This window comes from Tupaia chinensis, unplaced genomic scaffold (genome assembly GCF_000334495.1).
Source record: "Tupaia chinensis unplaced genomic scaffold, TupChi_1.0 Scaffold143599_1, whole genome shotgun sequence".
NCBI lineage: Eukaryota > Metazoa > Chordata > Mammalia > Scandentia > Tupaiidae > Tupaia > Tupaia belangeri.
This window is the reverse complement of record NW_006203445.1, coordinates 932,482-951,497: the sequence shown is the minus strand read 5'-3', so window position 1 is coordinate 951,497 and position 19,016 is coordinate 932,482. Positions and strand designations below refer to the sequence as shown.

The window sequence follows — 19,016 nt, the reverse complement described above, 5'->3', positions numbered from 1 at the left end:
GCCTTTTCAGCTCTTTTGTGACATGTTTTGTGTGGCAGTGTATTATGTCGTTGCGTGTCTTTGTTGTGTCTTTGACACTTTCGAGAACAGTCTTCTTGCATATTTGAGAGGCTGCAAGTCTGTGCTATGCCCAGTCTGAGTCTCCTTTAGTCCTCACACCAGCTCTGCAATGTGGCTGGCACAGGCAGGGTCATTCCCGATGCAGAAAGGAAGATGTGGAGAGGTCAGTCTCTTGCCAAGGCCTCACCACAAGTGGTTGGCAGAGATGACAGACTCCCTGTTGTGTTACCAGTGACCCATCAGGTAGGGAAGCATAGCCAGCTATTCCTAAGGGAGGCCTCCTGGATCTTTTCTGTTTAGAGTTTGGGTAGGAGCAATGACAGGGAGTAACCAGAAATCTTTTGCCATTTTTTTAAAGCCTGAACTTGGCTTTCAGATTTATCCTGCATCTATCTGCTTATTCAGGGAACAGTTTGCATTTCATGTCAGGAAAGACACTTAAAATAGATCATGTTAGGGATCAGCAGATGGCATGGTAGTTAAGGCACTGAAGTCCAATGAGGCTAACTGTGGTTCAAGACCTGGACCTGGCAGTTTTAAAATTCACACTGAGTGTGCGTACATGCACAAAATCCCGAGAGGAGAATGGAGAAGGGATTGCACCATGGCCATCCCCCAGAGAGTGATTTCTCACTTTCCCTCTCACTGTCTTTCACTGTCTCTCACTGTCTCTGTCACTCTCTGGCAAGCACACGCACTTTATGGTAAAAACCTTTAAAAAACTAAAGTAAAATAAAATAGACCAGGTCAAACCAATTCCTCACCTTAAGAGGTTACTGAGATCAACCCCTCATTTTACATATAATGAAAGAGTAATGGATGCTGGTAGGCCATGCAGTATACTGGTTTTTATGTTATCATGAATATAATATGTTGGTTTATTGTTTAATATCTGCCAGCCCCATTTTTAAAATTTTCATTCAGCAAAGACACAGGCATATATTTAAAAATGGAAACCAAATACAGGAAATTATACTGTGAATTCAAGTAACCGCTAAAGCTGGAAGCAAGCCCACAGATCGAGTGGAACTTGGCACCTGGAAGGCAGCATGCGAGCCGGCTCTGCCACACGAGCCCTGGCCAGTTGCCTGGCCTTGTCTTTGAGGGTGGAATAGGAAGCACCCCCACGCCCCACCACTTTACAGGAGTGTATATTTTACTACAAAGCTGCCAAGATTAAAGGAGCCTTATTTTTAAAAGCCCTTTCAAACTCAGCTAAGTCGGGGCCAGGAATTTTGGGTGATCTGATGAATATTATGCCTTGAAGGTTGGCAAGGCTTGTGAAAACATACCAGCCCCAAGTTCCCCTGACTGTCCCTGACCTCCCCACTTTTATTTTATTTTTCTCCAGCAAAGGACATTGGTAATAGTATCCATCTGTTCTTGCATTTCTTCCAGCAGCATCTACCCAGCATGGCTCTGGGTAAAAGTTGCCCTTTATGTTTCAGAGTTTCAGGCTTGTGCCTGGAGCGGTGGAAACACCAGTTTGTTTGTGTCTCCATGCCTCACTCCTTCTCTCCCACCGGCCACTTCTGTCTAATGTCTTCTGAGACCCTCTAAGTAAATTCTCTTAATTTGTTTAAAAAGTGCCAAATGTTGTTCAAGCTTGAATGATGGCCTTTATTCATCTATTCTTGTTCTTTTTACCCTTTAAGATGGGTGACAGACCTGCCACTCTGAAAAGAGAGTCTTTGAATCCAGTGACCAACAGATCAGATACATTGAAAACCCAAAGCATCAAGGTAAATAATGGGAGGCGTGCACTGAAGTAAAAATAAATGCATCAGCACTGCTGTGCGTTTGACCTACTGCTGCTTTCTTCAAAGGAGCACTTTGGTCTCATACTGAAACTTCAAGACAAAGCAATTAGTAGATGCATGAGTGAATGAATATGTTATCAGGTACCCACTCAAGGCCAAGCACCTTGTTTGGAACTGACGTGATCACAGTGAGCAGGACAGACATGTGACCCCATTCTGATGGAGCTTAAAGTCCAACAGTCAGGAAATCATTAACACATACTTGAACAGATAATCACAAGTATAAAAAGTGCTATCGGGAACCAGCAGTTAGCGTAATGGCTATGTCGCTGGACTCCCACGTAGTCGACCGCGGTTCACGTCCTGGACCCGGTGGCTTAAAGCTCACGCCGGGCGCGTGTGCGTGTGTGCCCAAGATCCCGAGAGGAGAAGAGGAGAAGGGATTGTGGCATGACCATCCCCTCTGGGGGGGTGATTTCTCGCTTTCTGTCTGTCTCTGTCTGTCTGACAAGCGCAGACGCCCTATAGCGAAAACCTCTCCAAAAAAAAAAAAAAAAAAAGTGCTATAAAGGAAATGAATATGGTATGATGAGGGGGTTAACAGAGTTCAGGAAGGCTTCCCTCAGGAAATGATTTTTAAGCCAAGATAGTAAGTTATCTGTATTCATGAGGGGAGACAGAGGCATAGATAATCCAAAAATGGCATCTAACCTAAAAATCATTTCCCACTTTTAGATTTCACTCTTGATACATTCAAAGTCCATTTAAGCTTGAGCCAGTACACCTCACCTTATCCTTTCTTCTTTTTTGTTCTTCCCAGATACTTGTCAAAATAAGACAAGCAGTATGTGATATGCTTTGCTATTCCAGGAAAAAAAGTTTGACTACAATATTCTCTGGTTGTTCAGTACTAAGATAAGGAAAGGCCAGGAAGATTGAAACTAAGTGACTAAAATATTATCTTAGGTGCACTGTGATTGGAGAAGCTCGGAGGATGAGGTTCAGGGGAAGTGAGCTTGGACTGAGCTTGGACTGGAGTTGTAATACAGGCAGCTTTTGATGCAGTGCTTTCCATCTTTATTTCTTCATCCTTAACAGTTTCTTATTACATAAAGTCACCTATATTCAGGTCTGAATGTGTCATAAGACATGCTTCTGTTGAGTTTATTCTTTAAGCCTTATTAGTGAGGCAGGAAAAATTCAAGAGCCAGTTTTAAGCGTTGACTGCAAAAAAATAACAGTTGGATACTATTAAAAAGTAGTAGGGGCCAGCAGGTGGCATGGCGATTGAGGTACTGGACTTCCAACATGGCCAACCGCCATTCGAGTCCTGGAGGTGTCAGCTTGAAAATCATGCCAGGCACATGTGCATGTGTACCTAGAATCCCAGAACAGGAATGGAGGAGGGCTTACATCATGGCCATCCCTTGCTGGGGGGTGATTTCTCACTTTCCTTCTCCCTGGCTCTTGGTATGCATACGTGCCCTGTCACAAAACCAGATAGATAGATAGACAGACAGACAGATAGACAGACAGATAGATAGATAGTACTAGTGATTTTAGCATCTGTTCACATTTTAATGGTAAGTATCAGAACACAACCCTGGTACATTTTTAAAAATGATTATTTATCTAATTTTATTTATCATTATTCTTCAGTTTGCTACAGGGCATGTGTGCTCACAAGAGAGAGACAGTGAGAAAGCAGCAAGCTCTCAGGTCTGGGACTCAAATCACAGTCAGCTAATTGGGAATCCAGCCACTCCAATCACCACGCCACCACCTGGCCCCCACTAGTACAAACTTTTACCTTAATTTCTTGATTTTATTTTCAGACCTTTTGCTTTTTTTTTTTAAAGAGGATTTTTGCTATAGGGCATATATGCTTGCAGGAGAGAGAGACAGACAGAAAGCAAGAAATCACCCCCGAGGGAGGATGGCCATGCTGCAATCCCTTCTTCTCCATTCTTATCTCTGGATCTTGGGCATACACGCACATATGCCTGGCATGAGTTTTTAAGTCACTGGGTCTGGGACTCGAACCATGGTTGACTATATGGGAGTCCAGTGATGTAACCATTATACCATCTGCTGATCTCTAACCTTTTGTATTTTTAATGGTCCTCCCAGTGTATCATGTCTCTTTGTCCTACTTTGTCCAAGCATCCTTAACAGATATAATTTTATCTTACTTTTCATTCAAACATTTATCAGTAACACCAAGTTTTGTACTTATTTTAGCTCCCTAAGTAAACCAAGAGTCATGTGCATTTATTAGAATAGAAATAAAGGTAGGAGAGGGATGAGTAAATACATATTTGAATAAAAGGTATGTGTGATGAGTTGCTATACTAATCAAACAGAGGACCAAGACCTTTCTTACTAGCCACATTGAAACCAGACTGCTCTCTTTTTATAATTAAATGTTTATATGTCATTCTCGGATTCTCCTGAGAATAAGGCAGAGTTTGGGGAAATTTTTTTTTTAAATGTGAGTTAGTAAGACTTGGAAGTAGAAATAATATAGCACCTTCTTCCTAAGCTGACAGTTTCTGCCACCAGTCAGAGCATCCCATGACAGGACAAAGGGAAGATCAGGGAATACTTGTGGTTTGGTTTTGGTTTAGTCCAGTTTTGGGGGTTTTCTTTGTTTTGTTTTTTTGGTTTTTTGTTTTTTTTAAGGGTGGTACGAGCATAAAATTCTGCCTGAAGTGGTCTAGTCACAAGGCAATGTAAGATATTCAGGTAAGTTATTTAGTTAGTGTGAAATAGCTCCTGGAAAACAATATCCTACTCATTTAGGAAATGGGTGTCACGTAGGCACCTGAGCAAGGGTACGTTTCCTTTACTGCTGACGCATGCATGCCTTCCCCCATCAGCCGAATGTTCGCAGTGCATCAGATCCTCTGTAGCATAATGTTCCCTAATGGTCTGGCCTCCAATCCAGCAAGACACTCAGCAGCACCAAGTGCCAGGGTATCCAGTATTTGTCAATTCAGTCCTCATTACCTTTAGAGGGAACCTGCCAAGGGTCCAGCTAATATGCTAAATAGTTAAAGTCTATCTATTATTGACATGCTAAGTAGGCTCTGGGAATAAAATGGAAACTCAGAAGAGGTCTTGCTTCCACCTTAAACCTTCCGTAATCTTTGTTTTGAGCAGAAAGAAGATAGTTCAAATTCTCAGGTATCCAAGCTCAGAGAGAAACTGCAGTTGATCAGTGCCCTCACAAACAAACCTGACAGCACCAGGCCTCCAGAGACCACTGGCAAAGGTGAGCGCAGGGCTGACATCTGAATATTTCACACAGGCTTGGGCAGCTTGCCTCCCTCCCACACAGGGAGTGGGGAAGGTATTCCAGCAATACCGATCAAACCCAGTGAGTGATGCCTGAGCGCACCGACATGAAGCTGATACACTTTGGTTTCATTTAGAAAAAGCCCATTTGGTACATGATTTGTGCTCTAGTCTATTAAGGGGAGAATGGGTAATGTTTAGCTGAAAATGGACTTCTCCATGCTGTCTGCATCCAATTATAGGCAGAGGCGTTACTGTCGTAGCATATGAAGCCAGCCCTAAATGTTCCTTATGGGAGTCTTTTCATTTCTATGAGTACATAAAATTTACTTAAAAATAAATATTAGTCTTTCTGAAAATCGTTAACAAATAATGATGGAATCATTGAGTTGGGAGGGTCCTTGGCTTTAGCTGGGAGCATACCTAATCAATATTAGTGCATACATTAACCCGACTGATTTAGGCCCTGTGAGGATGTGACTAAGGAACTGGGCTGTGTTGGCTTTGACTCCTCCTCCCTTCACTCTCACCCCCCTCCCCCAGTATTTTTCAGTTTTGGAAAAATGAATGCAACCTCTCTTGAATTCTCTTTTGGATGGGAGACAGAGCTACAGTGGGAGACCTTGTCCTAACATTGCAGTACAGATCTTCTGGAAGCAGCTCTGTTAGCACCAGCTTGACTGGTGGCATGTTGACCTAGACTGGACTCATAGCAGGTCTCCCAGAATGTCAGAAGATCTTTAATGTCCAACTCCTATGCTATTGTCACCTGGCAGCTCTCATGCTTCCCATCCAAACACATGTAGGCACTAACTTGTTAATTATAAGGTCTTTCAATAGCCTGCTTCACACCTTCAAGGAATAGAGTATTGATTGATCTTCACTTGCCCACAAACATCAAACATATCTCCATCCTAGTCTTTAACCTTACATAGTCAGTATGCTACTTAATTCTCAGCTGTTTCTATTAAATTAAGTACACATGCAGTTGCCCTAAAAGGTGACCTTCAAGGTTCGTTTAATTTGGTATTTGATTTTATAATATATATGCATTTCTTTCAGAGCAAGTACAGAGCTTCACTGCAAAGCCATCAGCATTGCCAAAATTGTCACAGTCTCTTGGAGACCAAATTGGGAAAGCCACCCAACCAAGGCCTATCTCCTTACCAGGAATCTCTAGCATTGAAGGTAAATTTTTATTCTACAGGATAATGGCAGGAATGTTCAAAATAATAACTTTTTAATGTTGTTTTTACCCTGCAAAAAATAAGTATCAAGTGTTTATTGAGTGCTTCCTATGGGCCAGATACTCGATAGGCATTACATCAAATAATCCTGGTAAGCATCTTCTGAATGTAAACATTCAGTTGTTCTACTCACTTTCCTGATAGGAAAACTTCTTAAGTCCGTACAGCAAATAATTACTTGAAACAGAGTTCAGACAGACAGACCGACATCAAAGCTGGCACTCTTAACCAGTATACTATTAATGCTTTTAAGGTCTTTTTTTTCTTTCTTTTGAGTGCCTCATTAGACAAAGAGCTAAGCAATAAGAGTGCAGTATAAGGTACATGCCTTGCTTTCCTACCTCAAAGATACAAGAGTATAGTGGAGAAGGCATAAAAGCAAATGTAATAATATCACAAGATTAGCAAAATACAGTAAAAGTTGACCTGATTTATCAGGGTCTCCAAAAATCAGCAAAATAAACATTAGTAGAAAGGATATGGCTTCCGAAGAAACAGGTTTGCCTTGCTTCCCACAGTGTGTGTCATATACTTCATGACATTTTTTGCGATTGCCAGCCACCTGGCAGATCACCCATTGCTGTCCACCTGCCTTTTTCTGGCTCTTCACTTTGGCTTTGAGACCATTCCACCTGGAAACGTTCTCCTACCTCCCCGGACTGGACGGGGTTCCTGTTGTGTGCTCTTTTATTTTGTGTTCGCTCTGTTTAGCATATGTCACTCTGTTGGAATTTTCTGAGGAGATGCAAAATTTAGCTGTGTATGAGTAAGGACAATGTTTTATTCACTCTCAGCGCCATGTGATTACTTTTTCTCCCATCCTGTATTTCTTTTTCTTCGTGTTTAATGAAGAGGGAGACTGTTAAGTTGTTTTCAATGAAAATACAAGTTGCCTCTTCCTACTCTCTGACATTACATCAAGAACAGATGAGACCAAAGAGGAGAGACTGTTCGATCAGATTAAGGAGTAGCTGCCTTTGTATTTGGACTTCAGTCTTCATCGTAATCCACAGACAGTTGTGAATGACTACACTTTTGAAATTACCTAAAGCAGCAAGCATATTTTTATTTGAATACTGCTGCCAAGTACAAAGCAGGTTGTATAACCTCATGCCACCAAAGAGAAAAAAATTTTTTCCAGCTAGCCACTTGGTGGCAGGCATTGAGAACAAGTGTCCCACCTGCTTTCCCAACTTTCAGAGAGCATCTGAGGTTCTATTAGCTGCATTGCTTGGCCTATCTTAGGAGTATGAGTAGGGCCCCATTCTAAAGCTTGTTTATAAGAACTCCTTGATGGAGTAGACCTTAAGCTATCGTTTTTTTTCCTTCCCTTTGGGCTGTTTTCTTCCCCCTAATCCCCACTCCACTGCTTGCCAGAGAAGGGGGGAAAGAAAGCATCCCCATGGGGAGTGATCAGCACCACAATCCCTTCACCTCCACTGAGTCCAGGACTCCAACTGCCAGGTCACCCATGTAGGATCTAGCTGCCTTTAGCTGCCAGGCCCCAGAGCTAGCCCAGGTCGTTTTTTGGGTTTTTTTGTATTTTTGTTTTTGTTTTTTGGTTGTTTTTGCTGTAAGGCACATGCACTCTCTAGAAAGACAGAGAGACAGAAACCAAGCAGTCACACACACACACACACACACACACACACACGGGGGATGGCCACGCTGCAGTCCCTTCTCCTCCATTCTTCTCTCGGAATCTTGAGCACGCACACACACGCACCCAGTGTAAGTTTAAGCCTCGGGTCCAGGACTCAACTACATGGGAGTCCAGCAACATAGCCATTATGCCATCTACTGGTCCCGAGCCGAGGTAGATTTTTAAAGAAAAATAAACCCCATTGACCTTCTTTGTTGTTAGGGACATACTCAAGTCCTTTTTAAGTGCTATGTAATTAAATGTCCCTCCTAAGTGTTTATAATAGGGCTCCTGAGAAAATACTGGAAGAGACTATTGATAGAAATTTTCTAATCCTGGGACCAGCAGATGGCATAATGGTTATGTCGCTGGACTCCCATGTTGTCGACCACGGTTTGATTCCCAGAACTGGCAGCTTAAAGCTCGTGTGGGGCACATGTGTATGCGTGCCCAAGATCCCGAGAGAATGACGGAGAAGGGACTGTGGAGTTGCCATCCACCCCCCCTGGGGGTAGGGGGTGATTTCTCACTTTCTGTCTCTCTGGCAAACGCACATGCCCTATAGCAAAAATCTCTCTCAAAAGAAAACACAAAGAAATTTTCCAATCCTATTGGCTAAAATAGAAGATATCAACTGGTGATATTGCTCTCCTTCATATCTACCCCTGTACACACAAAATATGTGAGCATATACATACATGTGTATAGATAAAAATGTAGAGAGAAGACTTTGAAGAGATACACAGTTCTCTAGTTCTTTTGTTTAAATTGAGATTATAATTCATATACCATAGTATTCACCCTTGTAAAATGTATAATTCAGTGGTTTTTACTATATTCACAAGATTATACAACCACTACCACTGTGTAATTTCAGACCATTTTCATCACCCCAAAAGAATCTCTAGACCCATTTTTTTTTCTTTTTTTGGAGAGGTTTTCACTATAGTGTACGTGCGCTCGCCAGACAGACAGAGAGAGACAGAGAGACAGAAAGCGAGAAATCCCCCCCCAGGGGGGATGGCCATGCCGCAATCCCTTCTCCTCCATTCTCCTCTCAGGATCTTGGGCACGCATGCACACGTGCCCAGGGTGAGTTTAAGCCACCGGGTCCGGGACTCGAACCGTGGTCAACTATGTGGGAGTCCAGTGACATAGCCATTACGCTAACTGCTGGTCCCTCTAGACCCATTTTTTCTTTTTAATTTTTTTCCCTGATTTTCCCAGAGGGTACATATGCTCACCAGAGAGAGAAAGGAAAGGCAAAAGAGTGCACCCATGGGGAACAAGCACATTACAATCCTTTTTCCTTCATTTTACCTCCTTTTGGGATTTTGGGCACGCACACACATACTCTTGACATTTTTCAAGCCACTGGGTCTGGAACTTGAACCATGCCGTCGGCCATATGGGATCCAGCCACCCTTACCTGCCACACCACAGGCTGGCCCCCCGTACCCATTTAACTCTCACTCCCCAGTCTTTCCTCACTCGAGACCCAGGCAAAGACTAATCCCTGAACCACTGTCTCTGTAGATTTGCCTGTTCGGGATGTTTTATATGAATGGAATCATACACTACAATGTATGCTGCTTTCAGTATGTTTCTTTCACTTAACAGCATGTTTTCACAGGCTCTTCATGTCATAGCATATAGCAGTACTTCATTTCTTTTTGAATGACATTGCATTGTGTGGACACACTACATTTCACTCAGTAATTCATCAGTCCGTGGACATTTGGGTTGTTTCTACTTGTAAGGAATAATACTGCTGTGAACATTTGCATGCAGGTTTTTATGTAGAAATACATTTTATTTATCTTGTGTATATACCTAGGAATGACATTGGTAGTTTATATGGTAACTCTTTTTGTAGAACTGCCAAAGTTTTGCAAACTTCCCAGACTGTTTTCCAAAATGGCTGTACCATTTTACATTCTCATCAGCAAGGTATGAGGGTTCAACACTTCATATGCACACCAACAATTACTGCACAAACTTTTTTCCTTTATTTAATGAGAGTGGAGAGGAAGAGGGAGGCATTTTTGACAGGCTCTCACCATGTTGTGATCCTCTGTCCCAGCCTCCCAGTAGGCTAGGATTGCAGACACACACTACCGTACCTGGTCTATTTAAGTTGGTCCTGGAACTGAACTTGAGCTTCCCGTGTGGCCCTTCAGCCTTACATAGCAGCACTCAACCACTTGTGTCACCATGGCTGGGCATGCCCATTTTTTTTTAGCATAGTCATGCTAGAGATTATGAAGTGAAATCTTATTATGATTTTGAGTTCCTAGTTCTTGGACTGCTTAATTTCTGGATCCAGATAGATAGAGTCAAGTAGTAGAAAGAACACCAGACTTAGATAATAAAGAAATTTGTAGCCCATGTCTAGACACCTAAGAGTTATACGACCTTAGGCCAGTTACTCTCTTCTTGAAACTTAAGTTTTCCCGTCAAAACTAAAAACAACAGGTATCTGGGATTGTGACTGCTTAAGGATTTCCAATGTTCCTTCAGTTCCCACTAAGCTGTCCAATAGGAAATTTCATAATGCCTGACAGTCGGTTTTACAGACTAACTTCTATCAAGAAGCACTTTAGGATTTTGCATTCCTTTTCACTCCTTTGGCATAAGAATAAAATCTAGAAAATCTAAAGGGAAGGCCCTGAGCCAAGATAAAAGAAGTTAATTCATTTCTGCTGTCATTATCTGACACAGCTTGTGTTTGGGGGGGGTTGGTATCATATAGTATTCCTCTTGTTCTTAGGGGAAAAAAATCAAAAGTTAGTCTTTCTGGTTTTCCAAGATCCTAAACTTTACCTATTGGAAACAAAATCTGTGAATAGCTTTTTTTTTAGTGCTTTAAATTCAGTTGAGGCTACTTTTAACTAAATTTGCTATATGTATAGACATACACATTTTGTGTAATTCCTTTTTGACAGATCTTCAGGATTTATTTCACAAGACTGGCCAGGATGTGGATGGGAAGCTGACCTACCAGGAAATCTGGAACTCCTTAGGTTCTGCCATGCCAGAGCCAGAGGGCTTGAAAGCCTTTGATTCCAATGGAGATGGAAGATACTCATTTCTAGAGCTAAGAGTAGCTTTAGGTGTCTAGCCTTAGACACCTAAACATCAGGCTTGTTTTAGAAATGGATCTATACCCTGGACTACCAAGCATCTACATACCTAACAAAAACAACCCTTTACGTACCCATCAATTCTACAGTCCTCCAAACTATTGTAGCAGACACATTGCCACCTTTTAACTTGTTTGAAGAAGCTGTATAAAAGTTATTTTTTTAAAGAGAAGATCATTTTACTTATATTATGATGTTTAAAAATCTATAATTTCCTGAAACCAATGAGATCTTACATTTTAAAATTGTGAGGGAAAAAAAGGAATAATAAAGCCTCCTTCCCCCACCCCTTTTTTTCCTCTTTCCTTTTTTTGAGGGAAGGAGACCTTATCTTTTAAAACTGGAAATGTGTATATAGAGAAAATAAGCCACATTTTATATTTCACATAAATTTGCCTTAAATTAGCTGCACTTTATAGAGACTCAGAAAATGTCTTTTCTTTACAAGATAAGCCTTTTCTGTTTGTAAATATTTAAAATGAAAGAAAGAGTTGTGCATATTGTATGGGAAGTAGAATGGTTTTGAACAGGATATAAACCGATGACTTGTTATGAAAAATTCTGATCCAATCCAGGTAGCAGCTGAACCCGTGTCCATGTCTCCTTCAGGCATCCCTCAAAGGCCCGAGCTGCCATGACGTCTGGCCTGTTGGCTGGGAGTGGGTCCGTGGAGTGGGCGCTGTGGTGACAGTGCCAACTCCAGGCTCAAGAAAGTAGGATTCTGGTTCTTTGTTCCTGTTCCCTCAGTTAATGCCAACCTGGCAACAAGAGAAGTCTATTGGGGATTTTTTTTCTCATTTTTAACCTTATTTCAGGTTTTATGAGCATAAAAGGTTATCCAGTGGAGAGCTTCATTTTCCCCCAAGTAAGCTAGATTGTCTCCCCGTACCCACCCCCTCAAGGCTTACCATAAAGCTGTAGCTGGCTCCCACCTCCAGTTCCACCTCCATTTGAACGGCAGGGCTAAAGCATTGTCAGTGTCTCAGGGTCAGTGTCTCAGACTAGCCACTCCGAGTTTAGAAGAGAACTGTGCCTCTAATTTTGACCCAGGAAACTACTCCTTGAGATTTCAACTGGGGGCTAACCAAGAACTTGGTGTGTTTCTCTGTTGAATGATTAAAGCTGGAAAGGTTGCAAAATCATGCTCAGTTTCCTTACAGCGACCAGCTCTGAGGTAATGAGAGGCCTTCTGGGCAGAGTTCCCAGGCTCTAGCAGGCAGACCTGGAACCGGGGCCTGCCCATAAGGGCAGCACGTCTTTTCAGATCTAAGATGAGTAAATGCAGTACTTCTCCTTTTAAGCACTTCAGTGGACCTAGCAGAACAGGTCTCTGGACTGAAAGGAATAGTACCTCCACGTCACCTGCATGTTGGGTCTAGACTTGCTGTGTTCCTGGAAGCAGTCTTGGACAACACAAAAGGAAAAAGCTTTACAAACCATAACTTTACCATAGGCCCAGTCAGGGTAAAGAAACTCGAGAAGCTCTTACAGCAGACTTCAGTTCAGATCGTTTCCATTTTGACTTTGTTCCAATTGCCCTCAGCCACAGATGCAGTCCAAGACCCTTAAATATTTAAGGACTGTCTCTTCACTTTGTTTGGTGTTGGCTAACCTTGCATTTTGTTCTAGATGTATGAAAATTAAAGATGAAGTCTTTTCCCATGAATGTATCTGCTTATCTCATTGTGGCTTTTGCTTTGCTCTCTTGTTTTTTTCCCTCGTAACATTTCCCTTGCCTATCTGAGTTATTCCACTTTCTCGGAGAGGTTTCACTATAGTATAAAATTAGCCTGGCACTTTCGGTAACTTGAAGATCATTCTTACTCTTCAGGCTGCCTTCCATCCCTCGCCTTTTCTTTTTAATATATATACCCTTGCAGATTCTGTAACAACCAAATAAAATTCTAGCAATAAATTGAATTATACTGCTCTATTCGTATATACTGTACCATAAATAGTATGTCTGTACCTGGAAGGTATTCTTTTTTTTTTTTTTTTTTGAGAACTGATTTATATGAAATATTCTTGAGGGTAATGTAGCTTGTCCTTTTTAGTTTCAAATTCTTATTCATAGGCAGATATTTTGAGGACACCTTAACTCTTTGTTGTATGGACTTTCTTTTTGCATCAGGGAGAAATCAGTTTTGTTTTTTAGTTCATTTTTCTGTTCTCGCCTGGAGGTTACCTGGCTCTCATCATCCTTGAGCCAGCGTGTAGCACTGTCCTCTCCCCGGTCACATCGTGTTGGCAGAGGCTGCGTGCCACCCTCTCAGAGCCTGGTCGTCCTATCTTCCAGGCAGAACTCCTTCTTTCAGGGTTGAACATACTCACCGGATTAAGAAGAGAGTCTCATAAACCTATTATTCCGTAGTAAGTGGGGATTTTTATTTGTACATCTTAATTGCCTGTAGTTTGTGTTGAGTGATAGTCAAGCTTCACAGGTGATTCAACTCTTAACTGGAAGATCAATAGCAGTGGTGAATTTGGTTTGGCTTCTAAATCCTTTCACCTTTTCAGTGTGGCAGCTCTTGTTCCAATTTTCCTAAGTTATCCAAAGCACTGCTTCTTGATCCTTTTTTTTTTTTTTAATCCTAGTTTTATACCATCTGGTATAATCTTTACTTAAAGGGCTTCCCCATAAATCAGAGAGGCAAAAAGGTAGTGTAGAAAGAGAAGAACCAGAAGAGAGACCTGACTTTGAGATGTCCATGGTGTAATCTGAAGGCCAGAGGGGGGCCTGGTGCTCAGGAATGTGTCTGAAGAGTGGCCCCACACCTGCTGCCAGCTATCTTCCTTCCACTGGAGGTTCCTTTCTTCACCGTTGCTGGACAGAACCCGTCAGCCCCCCTCGCTGGTCCTGCCGATCACAGCTGAGGATTTGGACTGTGATGGGCTCCTACTCCTAATGGCCTGTTGAGTTGTTTTTAGTGACAGCTTTTGTTTGCTACACACCTCATGGGCTTGCTTACCGACACCAGCTAGCTGTAGTCCCGTCTTTCATATCCAAACCAGAACACATTTGGGTATTCCTGGGACTTTATAGAGCATGTATTGTTTGTTATATGAACCTAACCTACCTTGTTGTTTTCTCATATTAAGAAATGTACATCTACTTTGTTTTAGTGGAGCTATTTTGGTAATGTATAAGCCATTTTGGTTCTGTTTAGGGAGTGAGTTCAAGGTTCCCGTGACTTGAGCTTTGCTTATTTCCTATCACTATACAGCCATTTTAATTTACCTAAATAAAACATTTTCTTTTTCTCTCATTGTGTCTGACTAAAGTTCCCTTATTGCCCTGGTTACAAAAGAAGAAAAAAAAAAAAATCTTTGATCCCTATTTTTATGTGCTCCTTTTCCTCTTAAAAGGAAGGACTAATGAATGGTGGGCACAAAGTTATGGATGCCTAAGGATCTACCTTAAGAATCGCAGTACTTGGCCTGAAGACGTGACGGCTGCAGGGCTCGGGCTCTAGGTGTCTACAGTGTGGGAGAGGTGAGGCAAACAAGGCATGAGTCCCTGCCCCTGTGTCACCTGATGCAGCTCCGTTCAGGCCAGTGTTACATTTTTTTTTCTTTTTTGGGAGAGCTTTTTGCTATAGGGCGCGTGTGCTTGCCAGAAAGACAGAGAGACAGAAAGCGAGAAATCACCCCCTCAGGGGGGATGGCCATGCCGCAATCCCTTCTCCTCCTTTCTCCTCTTAGTGTCTTTGGGGCACACTCCCAGTGTGAGTTTAAGCCACTGGGTCTGGGACTCAAACCGCAGTCGACTACGTGGGAGGCCAGCGACATAACCATTATGCTAACTGCTGGTCCCGTGAGTGTTACATTTTGAGATTCAATATAAGTGCAAGCTTGCAAAAGATGTCCCACTGCCTTTCACAAAGAAAAGGAACAAAAAAAAAAAAAAAAAAACTTGAAATCAGTTGCTAAAGGGGAGTCATAGAAGGGCTGAAGCTTTTTCACATACAGAAAAAAAATACTAAATAAATTGGGCCAGCAAGTGGCATGGTGGTTAAGGCACTAGATCCCACATTGTCAACCCTGAGGTTTGAATACCAGACCCAGTGGCTTGAAAAGCACTCTGGGTGTGTGTACGGAGATGCCCAAGTCCCAAGAGGAGAATGAAGGAGAAGGGATTGCGGTGGCGTCATCCCCACCGGGTGTAATTTCTCCCTTTCTGTTTCTCTCCAGGGAATGTACACACCCTGTGGCAAAAATCTTAAAAAATAAGAAATGAACTGCATGTTTGCTATGTCCTAGGGATCTGCTCCCCCACACAGCCATACATAAAATCTGGGTAGCCCTTCCCCTCCAGGAAGCTTAGGTCCTTTGTAAAGATGCAGAGAGCATTCTCCAAAATGCGAAGGCAACAAGCTTCATACCCTGTGACAGAAGTGGGCTTTCTACCTCCACCCTGGGGCCACATAGCCAGTACTATCTTTCTCTCTCCTTCTAGGACTATTTCCAGAAGGTACAAAACTTCCTAGTATTTCCATGTAGCAGGTCATAACTTTTAGGGGGCCATGGAACACTTTGAAAAAGATACCTATGGAGTATTTCTGTGTTTCATTTCAGAGGTTCACTGACCAGCCCATCCTCTGAGCCACATAAGTGACAACGTGACGGAATGTTTTCTAACAAGACCTCGGGGAAGGGGCACCACGGTGTGTGGTGGGAGGGTGAGGAACTTTCAAGCCAGGCAGATATAAACCTGAGAACTGGCTCTGCAACCTGCAGGTTACAGAATAGGCCTTTGAAGCCTGGCTCTTCAGGAGAATCATGATGTCCATTTGTCAGTGATATTACGAGTATTAGAAGTGTCCAGAGGCAGCCACTCCAGGCCTCGGTGCACCTCAGATATTAACATGCTGTTCAGTCAGCAGTGCAGCCTGGCTTGCTGGTCTCACGATGACTTGTTTTGCCTGTGACGAGGCCACTGTGAGTTGCCGTCACTCATGTACCCTCTGCAGCCTTCAGCTCAGGCAGCTATGCTCCACGTCCTGCAGAATGGCAGTGCCTTTGGGACCGGGCCCTGGCACACATTTTTAGTCTTACTAAATACCAGATAGAGGGATATGGAGCCCCTCCATAGTACTGGTTCAGTGTGTCTCCCCACAGCCAACCTCCAGTTCCCATTTGTACTAGGTTTCGGTGACCAACGTGGTTTGCAAAATGCCCCCAAGGTACTGGGGAAGGACATTGTCCTCCTAAGAGCAAATGAGATACAAAGGAGCCTTGAACTTTATTTTTAATCTTTCATAATGTGACATCCAGATAGGCCCTGACCTGATCTCTCTGTTGATACCTCCTCCTGAGGTTAGCTCCAATTCCTGCCTGCATATCGGCAGTTCTCACCCTCAGGGAGAAGGGGCTACAATTCTGAAGCAAAAGGCTTGGCATTAGAGCAATGGTCCCCATGGGCCAGTGCAGGGAGAGAATGGAAGTGGACATTTCTTTCAGGACAGGTGGCCAACGGGTAGGATACTGAGTGGTTCAGCATGAGTGGGGGAAGATTGCAGATGGACAGGGCAAAGGGCACCTCCTGGAAGATAGGCATTGTAAGTGGGGAGCTGGCCTGGGGCTGCGGCATCAGGGAAGGTAGGAGTTCCTGTGGGGCCATCTGCGGTGCAGGGTTCAGGGGAACCTCCACCCTGGGGCTGCTGTCTTGGACGGCATGGCTCCTGCCTCCAGGTTTGTCCAGCTCCCACAGATGATCTGGGTTCTGGACCTCAGCCTCTGTCTTGGCGAGAGCAGGAGGAGGACCTGTGTTGATGGCTGCATTCATGCCGTAGTGCCTTCGCTTGTTAATCCAGTATAACAGTGGGCTGTAGGTGAAGGAGGCAGCTCTCATCACCTCCACCCACTGCTGGGCACGCTCCTCCCGCCGCTGGTTCTTCCTCCAGTGCAGAAAGAGAATGCAGCCGCCGGTTACCACAGAACACAGCCCCAGGAATCCAAAGTACAGTGAGACCCACACTGAGGTAGTAAGAGAGACAGGTTGGCTGATGATTGCTGCAGCTTGGGACCTGCCCTGTTCCTCATTCTTCCCCCTTGATTTAACCCATTCATCAATCACTGCCTGCACGCTATTCCTTCCCTCCCTCATTAACTTGAGCATCATCGTTTTTTACAGTCAAAGCTAGATTTCCGGGGAGCTTAAGAGACCATGATTTAGGGAACCAGCAGTTAGCGTAATGGCTATGTCGCTGGATTCCCACGTAGTCGACCGCGGTTCACATCCTGGACCCAGTGGCTTAAAACTCATGCCGGGCGTGTGTGCATTCATGCCCAAGATGCCAAGAGGAGAATGGAGGAGAAGGGATTGCAGCGTGACCATCCCCCCGGGGGGTGATTTCTCGCTTTCTGTCTCTATGTCTCTGTCTGGCGAGCGCACGCGCCCTACAGCAAAAATCTCTCCCCCAGAAAAAGAGACCATGGTTAGCCCTTAATAGACTGGGAAGGTTAGGTCCAGAGAGGGCATGACCTACCCAAGCTCAGTCAGCCTCTGGTTTCCAACCCAAGACCCATTCAATCCATCAGACCAGGAAGTCTCACTAAGGGCAAGGCCATCAAGGATGTAAAAGTTCACCAGCTCACAGGGACACCAAAATCTCATCCATAGGGCCTTAGTTTTCTAGAACAGATTATCTCCTAACTGCTTAGCACTCCTCCATGCAGGCAGCCACTACCCCATCCATGCATAAGGTCTTCCCCGAGTGCCCCCAAGCCCAAGGGCACAAGACAAGGGGTAGGAGTTAGGGTGGCACTTACTGCCAGAAAAGCTGAGATCATCCTATTGAGGGCCCATAGGTTGAGCCTTGGTACCCAGCTGATAGCTTCGGAGAGAGAGAGCTCACCCACCCTTGTCTGGCCAATTGCGGTGCCTAGAATGCCCAGACCCCATTGTTCCCTAGAGGAAAGGTCACCAGGTTCTGAACTTTGGTTACTGTGGAGGCAGTGCTTAGGGGGTGGTCCTAAGTTAACGGAAGGAAGGGACTCTAGAATAAGCAGGTGGCATGGTGGCTAAAGGTGCTGGATTCCCACATGGCGTACTATGGTTCAAGTTCCAAACCCAGTGGCTTTAAACTGTGCGTGTGTGCGTGCATGCCTATAATCCCAGGAAGAGAATGGAAAAGAAGGGATGCAGTGTGGCCATCCCATCCCCCCCTAGGAGGTGGGGGGGGTGTCCACACTTTCACTCTCACTGTCTCTATCTCTCTGGTGAGCACACATGCCCTGTGGCAAAAATCTTAAGGAAAAAAAAAAAGAGACTGTCTCTCTGGTGAGTACATACACCCTATAGCTAAAATCTTTTTAAAAAAATTAAAACAGAAGGGGGAGAGAACAGAGGCTCTCTACTACTACCGTGAGCACAGTGTCTCTGCTACTTCTATCAGAGACAGGTCCACCTCCGAATTGTCTGCCCCAGCCCATATCGTGAACCCCAGAGCAGACTCCAGGAAATTACAAGCTACAAAGATAAGCTACCTAGAGGGTTTATCTATACTGGTGGTCTTTAGGGAATAGTTGATGAGAAATTGTCCCTAGAGGAGTGGGGGAGGGAACACAGAGACCATTAGGCAGTCCTGCCTCAACAAAGTCTGACCAAGTCATCAAGAGGAAACCTGCTCAAGGAATGCAGGTGGTCAGCACCTCCTGTGTCAGCTCCTACAACTCTGGTTTAGTTCTCTTTGCTCAACAAGTGCTGGCAAGGGTTTCCTGGGTATCAGGTCCTGGGGGCCTCACCATCCCCTGGCCCTGCCTCTTCTTCTAGAGCCTCACCTTCCTCCCCTTCTTTCACTCATCTTTCTGGTCAGCCCGGACTCCAGGAAGGGTCTTGCTTAGTGACTTTCCTGGAGTTTTTATT

The 19,016-nt window shown here is 43.9% G+C and overlaps 2 protein-coding genes across 6 annotated transcripts in view; one reads left to right on the top strand and one right to left on the bottom strand.

Annotated features, from left to right (window-relative positions):
* The window catches only part of EFCAB14 (EF-hand calcium binding domain 14), a 47,860-nt gene extending 33,660 nt beyond the window's left edge, over positions 1-14,200 (top strand). For 2 of the 3 annotated variants that reach the window (XM_006164253.3, XM_006164251.3), the window contains 4 exons: positions 1,716-1,802; positions 4,983-5,094; positions 6,180-6,305; positions 10,952-14,200. In XM_006164253.3, coding sequence (XP_006164315.1) covers positions 1,716-1,802; positions 4,983-5,094; positions 6,180-6,305; positions 10,952-11,127 — 501 coding nt within the window. In that variant the 3' untranslated portion in view covers positions 11,128-14,200. The remainder of the gene's footprint in view (positions 1-1,715; positions 1,803-4,982; positions 5,095-6,179; positions 6,306-10,951) is intronic. The other variant, XM_006164254.3, reaches the window with a different exon arrangement.
* Positions 14,201-16,380: 2,180 nt separating this feature from the next.
* Positions 16,381-18,057, bottom strand: TEX38 (testis expressed 38). 3 transcript variants are annotated; one of them, XM_006164250.3, is made up of 2 exons: positions 17,921-18,057; positions 16,381-17,125 (listed from the first exon to the last, which is right to left on the bottom strand). In XM_006164250.3, coding segments are annotated over exons 1-2 (606 nt in total). In that variant the 5' UTR covers positions 17,922-18,057; the 3' UTR covers positions 16,381-16,520. The 3 variants fall into 3 exon arrangements, with proteins under 3 accessions (XP_006164312.1, XP_014437909.1, XP_014437910.1); XM_014582423.2 differs by having other exon boundaries at positions 16,381-17,046; XM_014582424.2 differs by having other exon boundaries at positions 16,381-16,974.
* Positions 18,058-19,016: the final 959 nt, after the last annotated feature.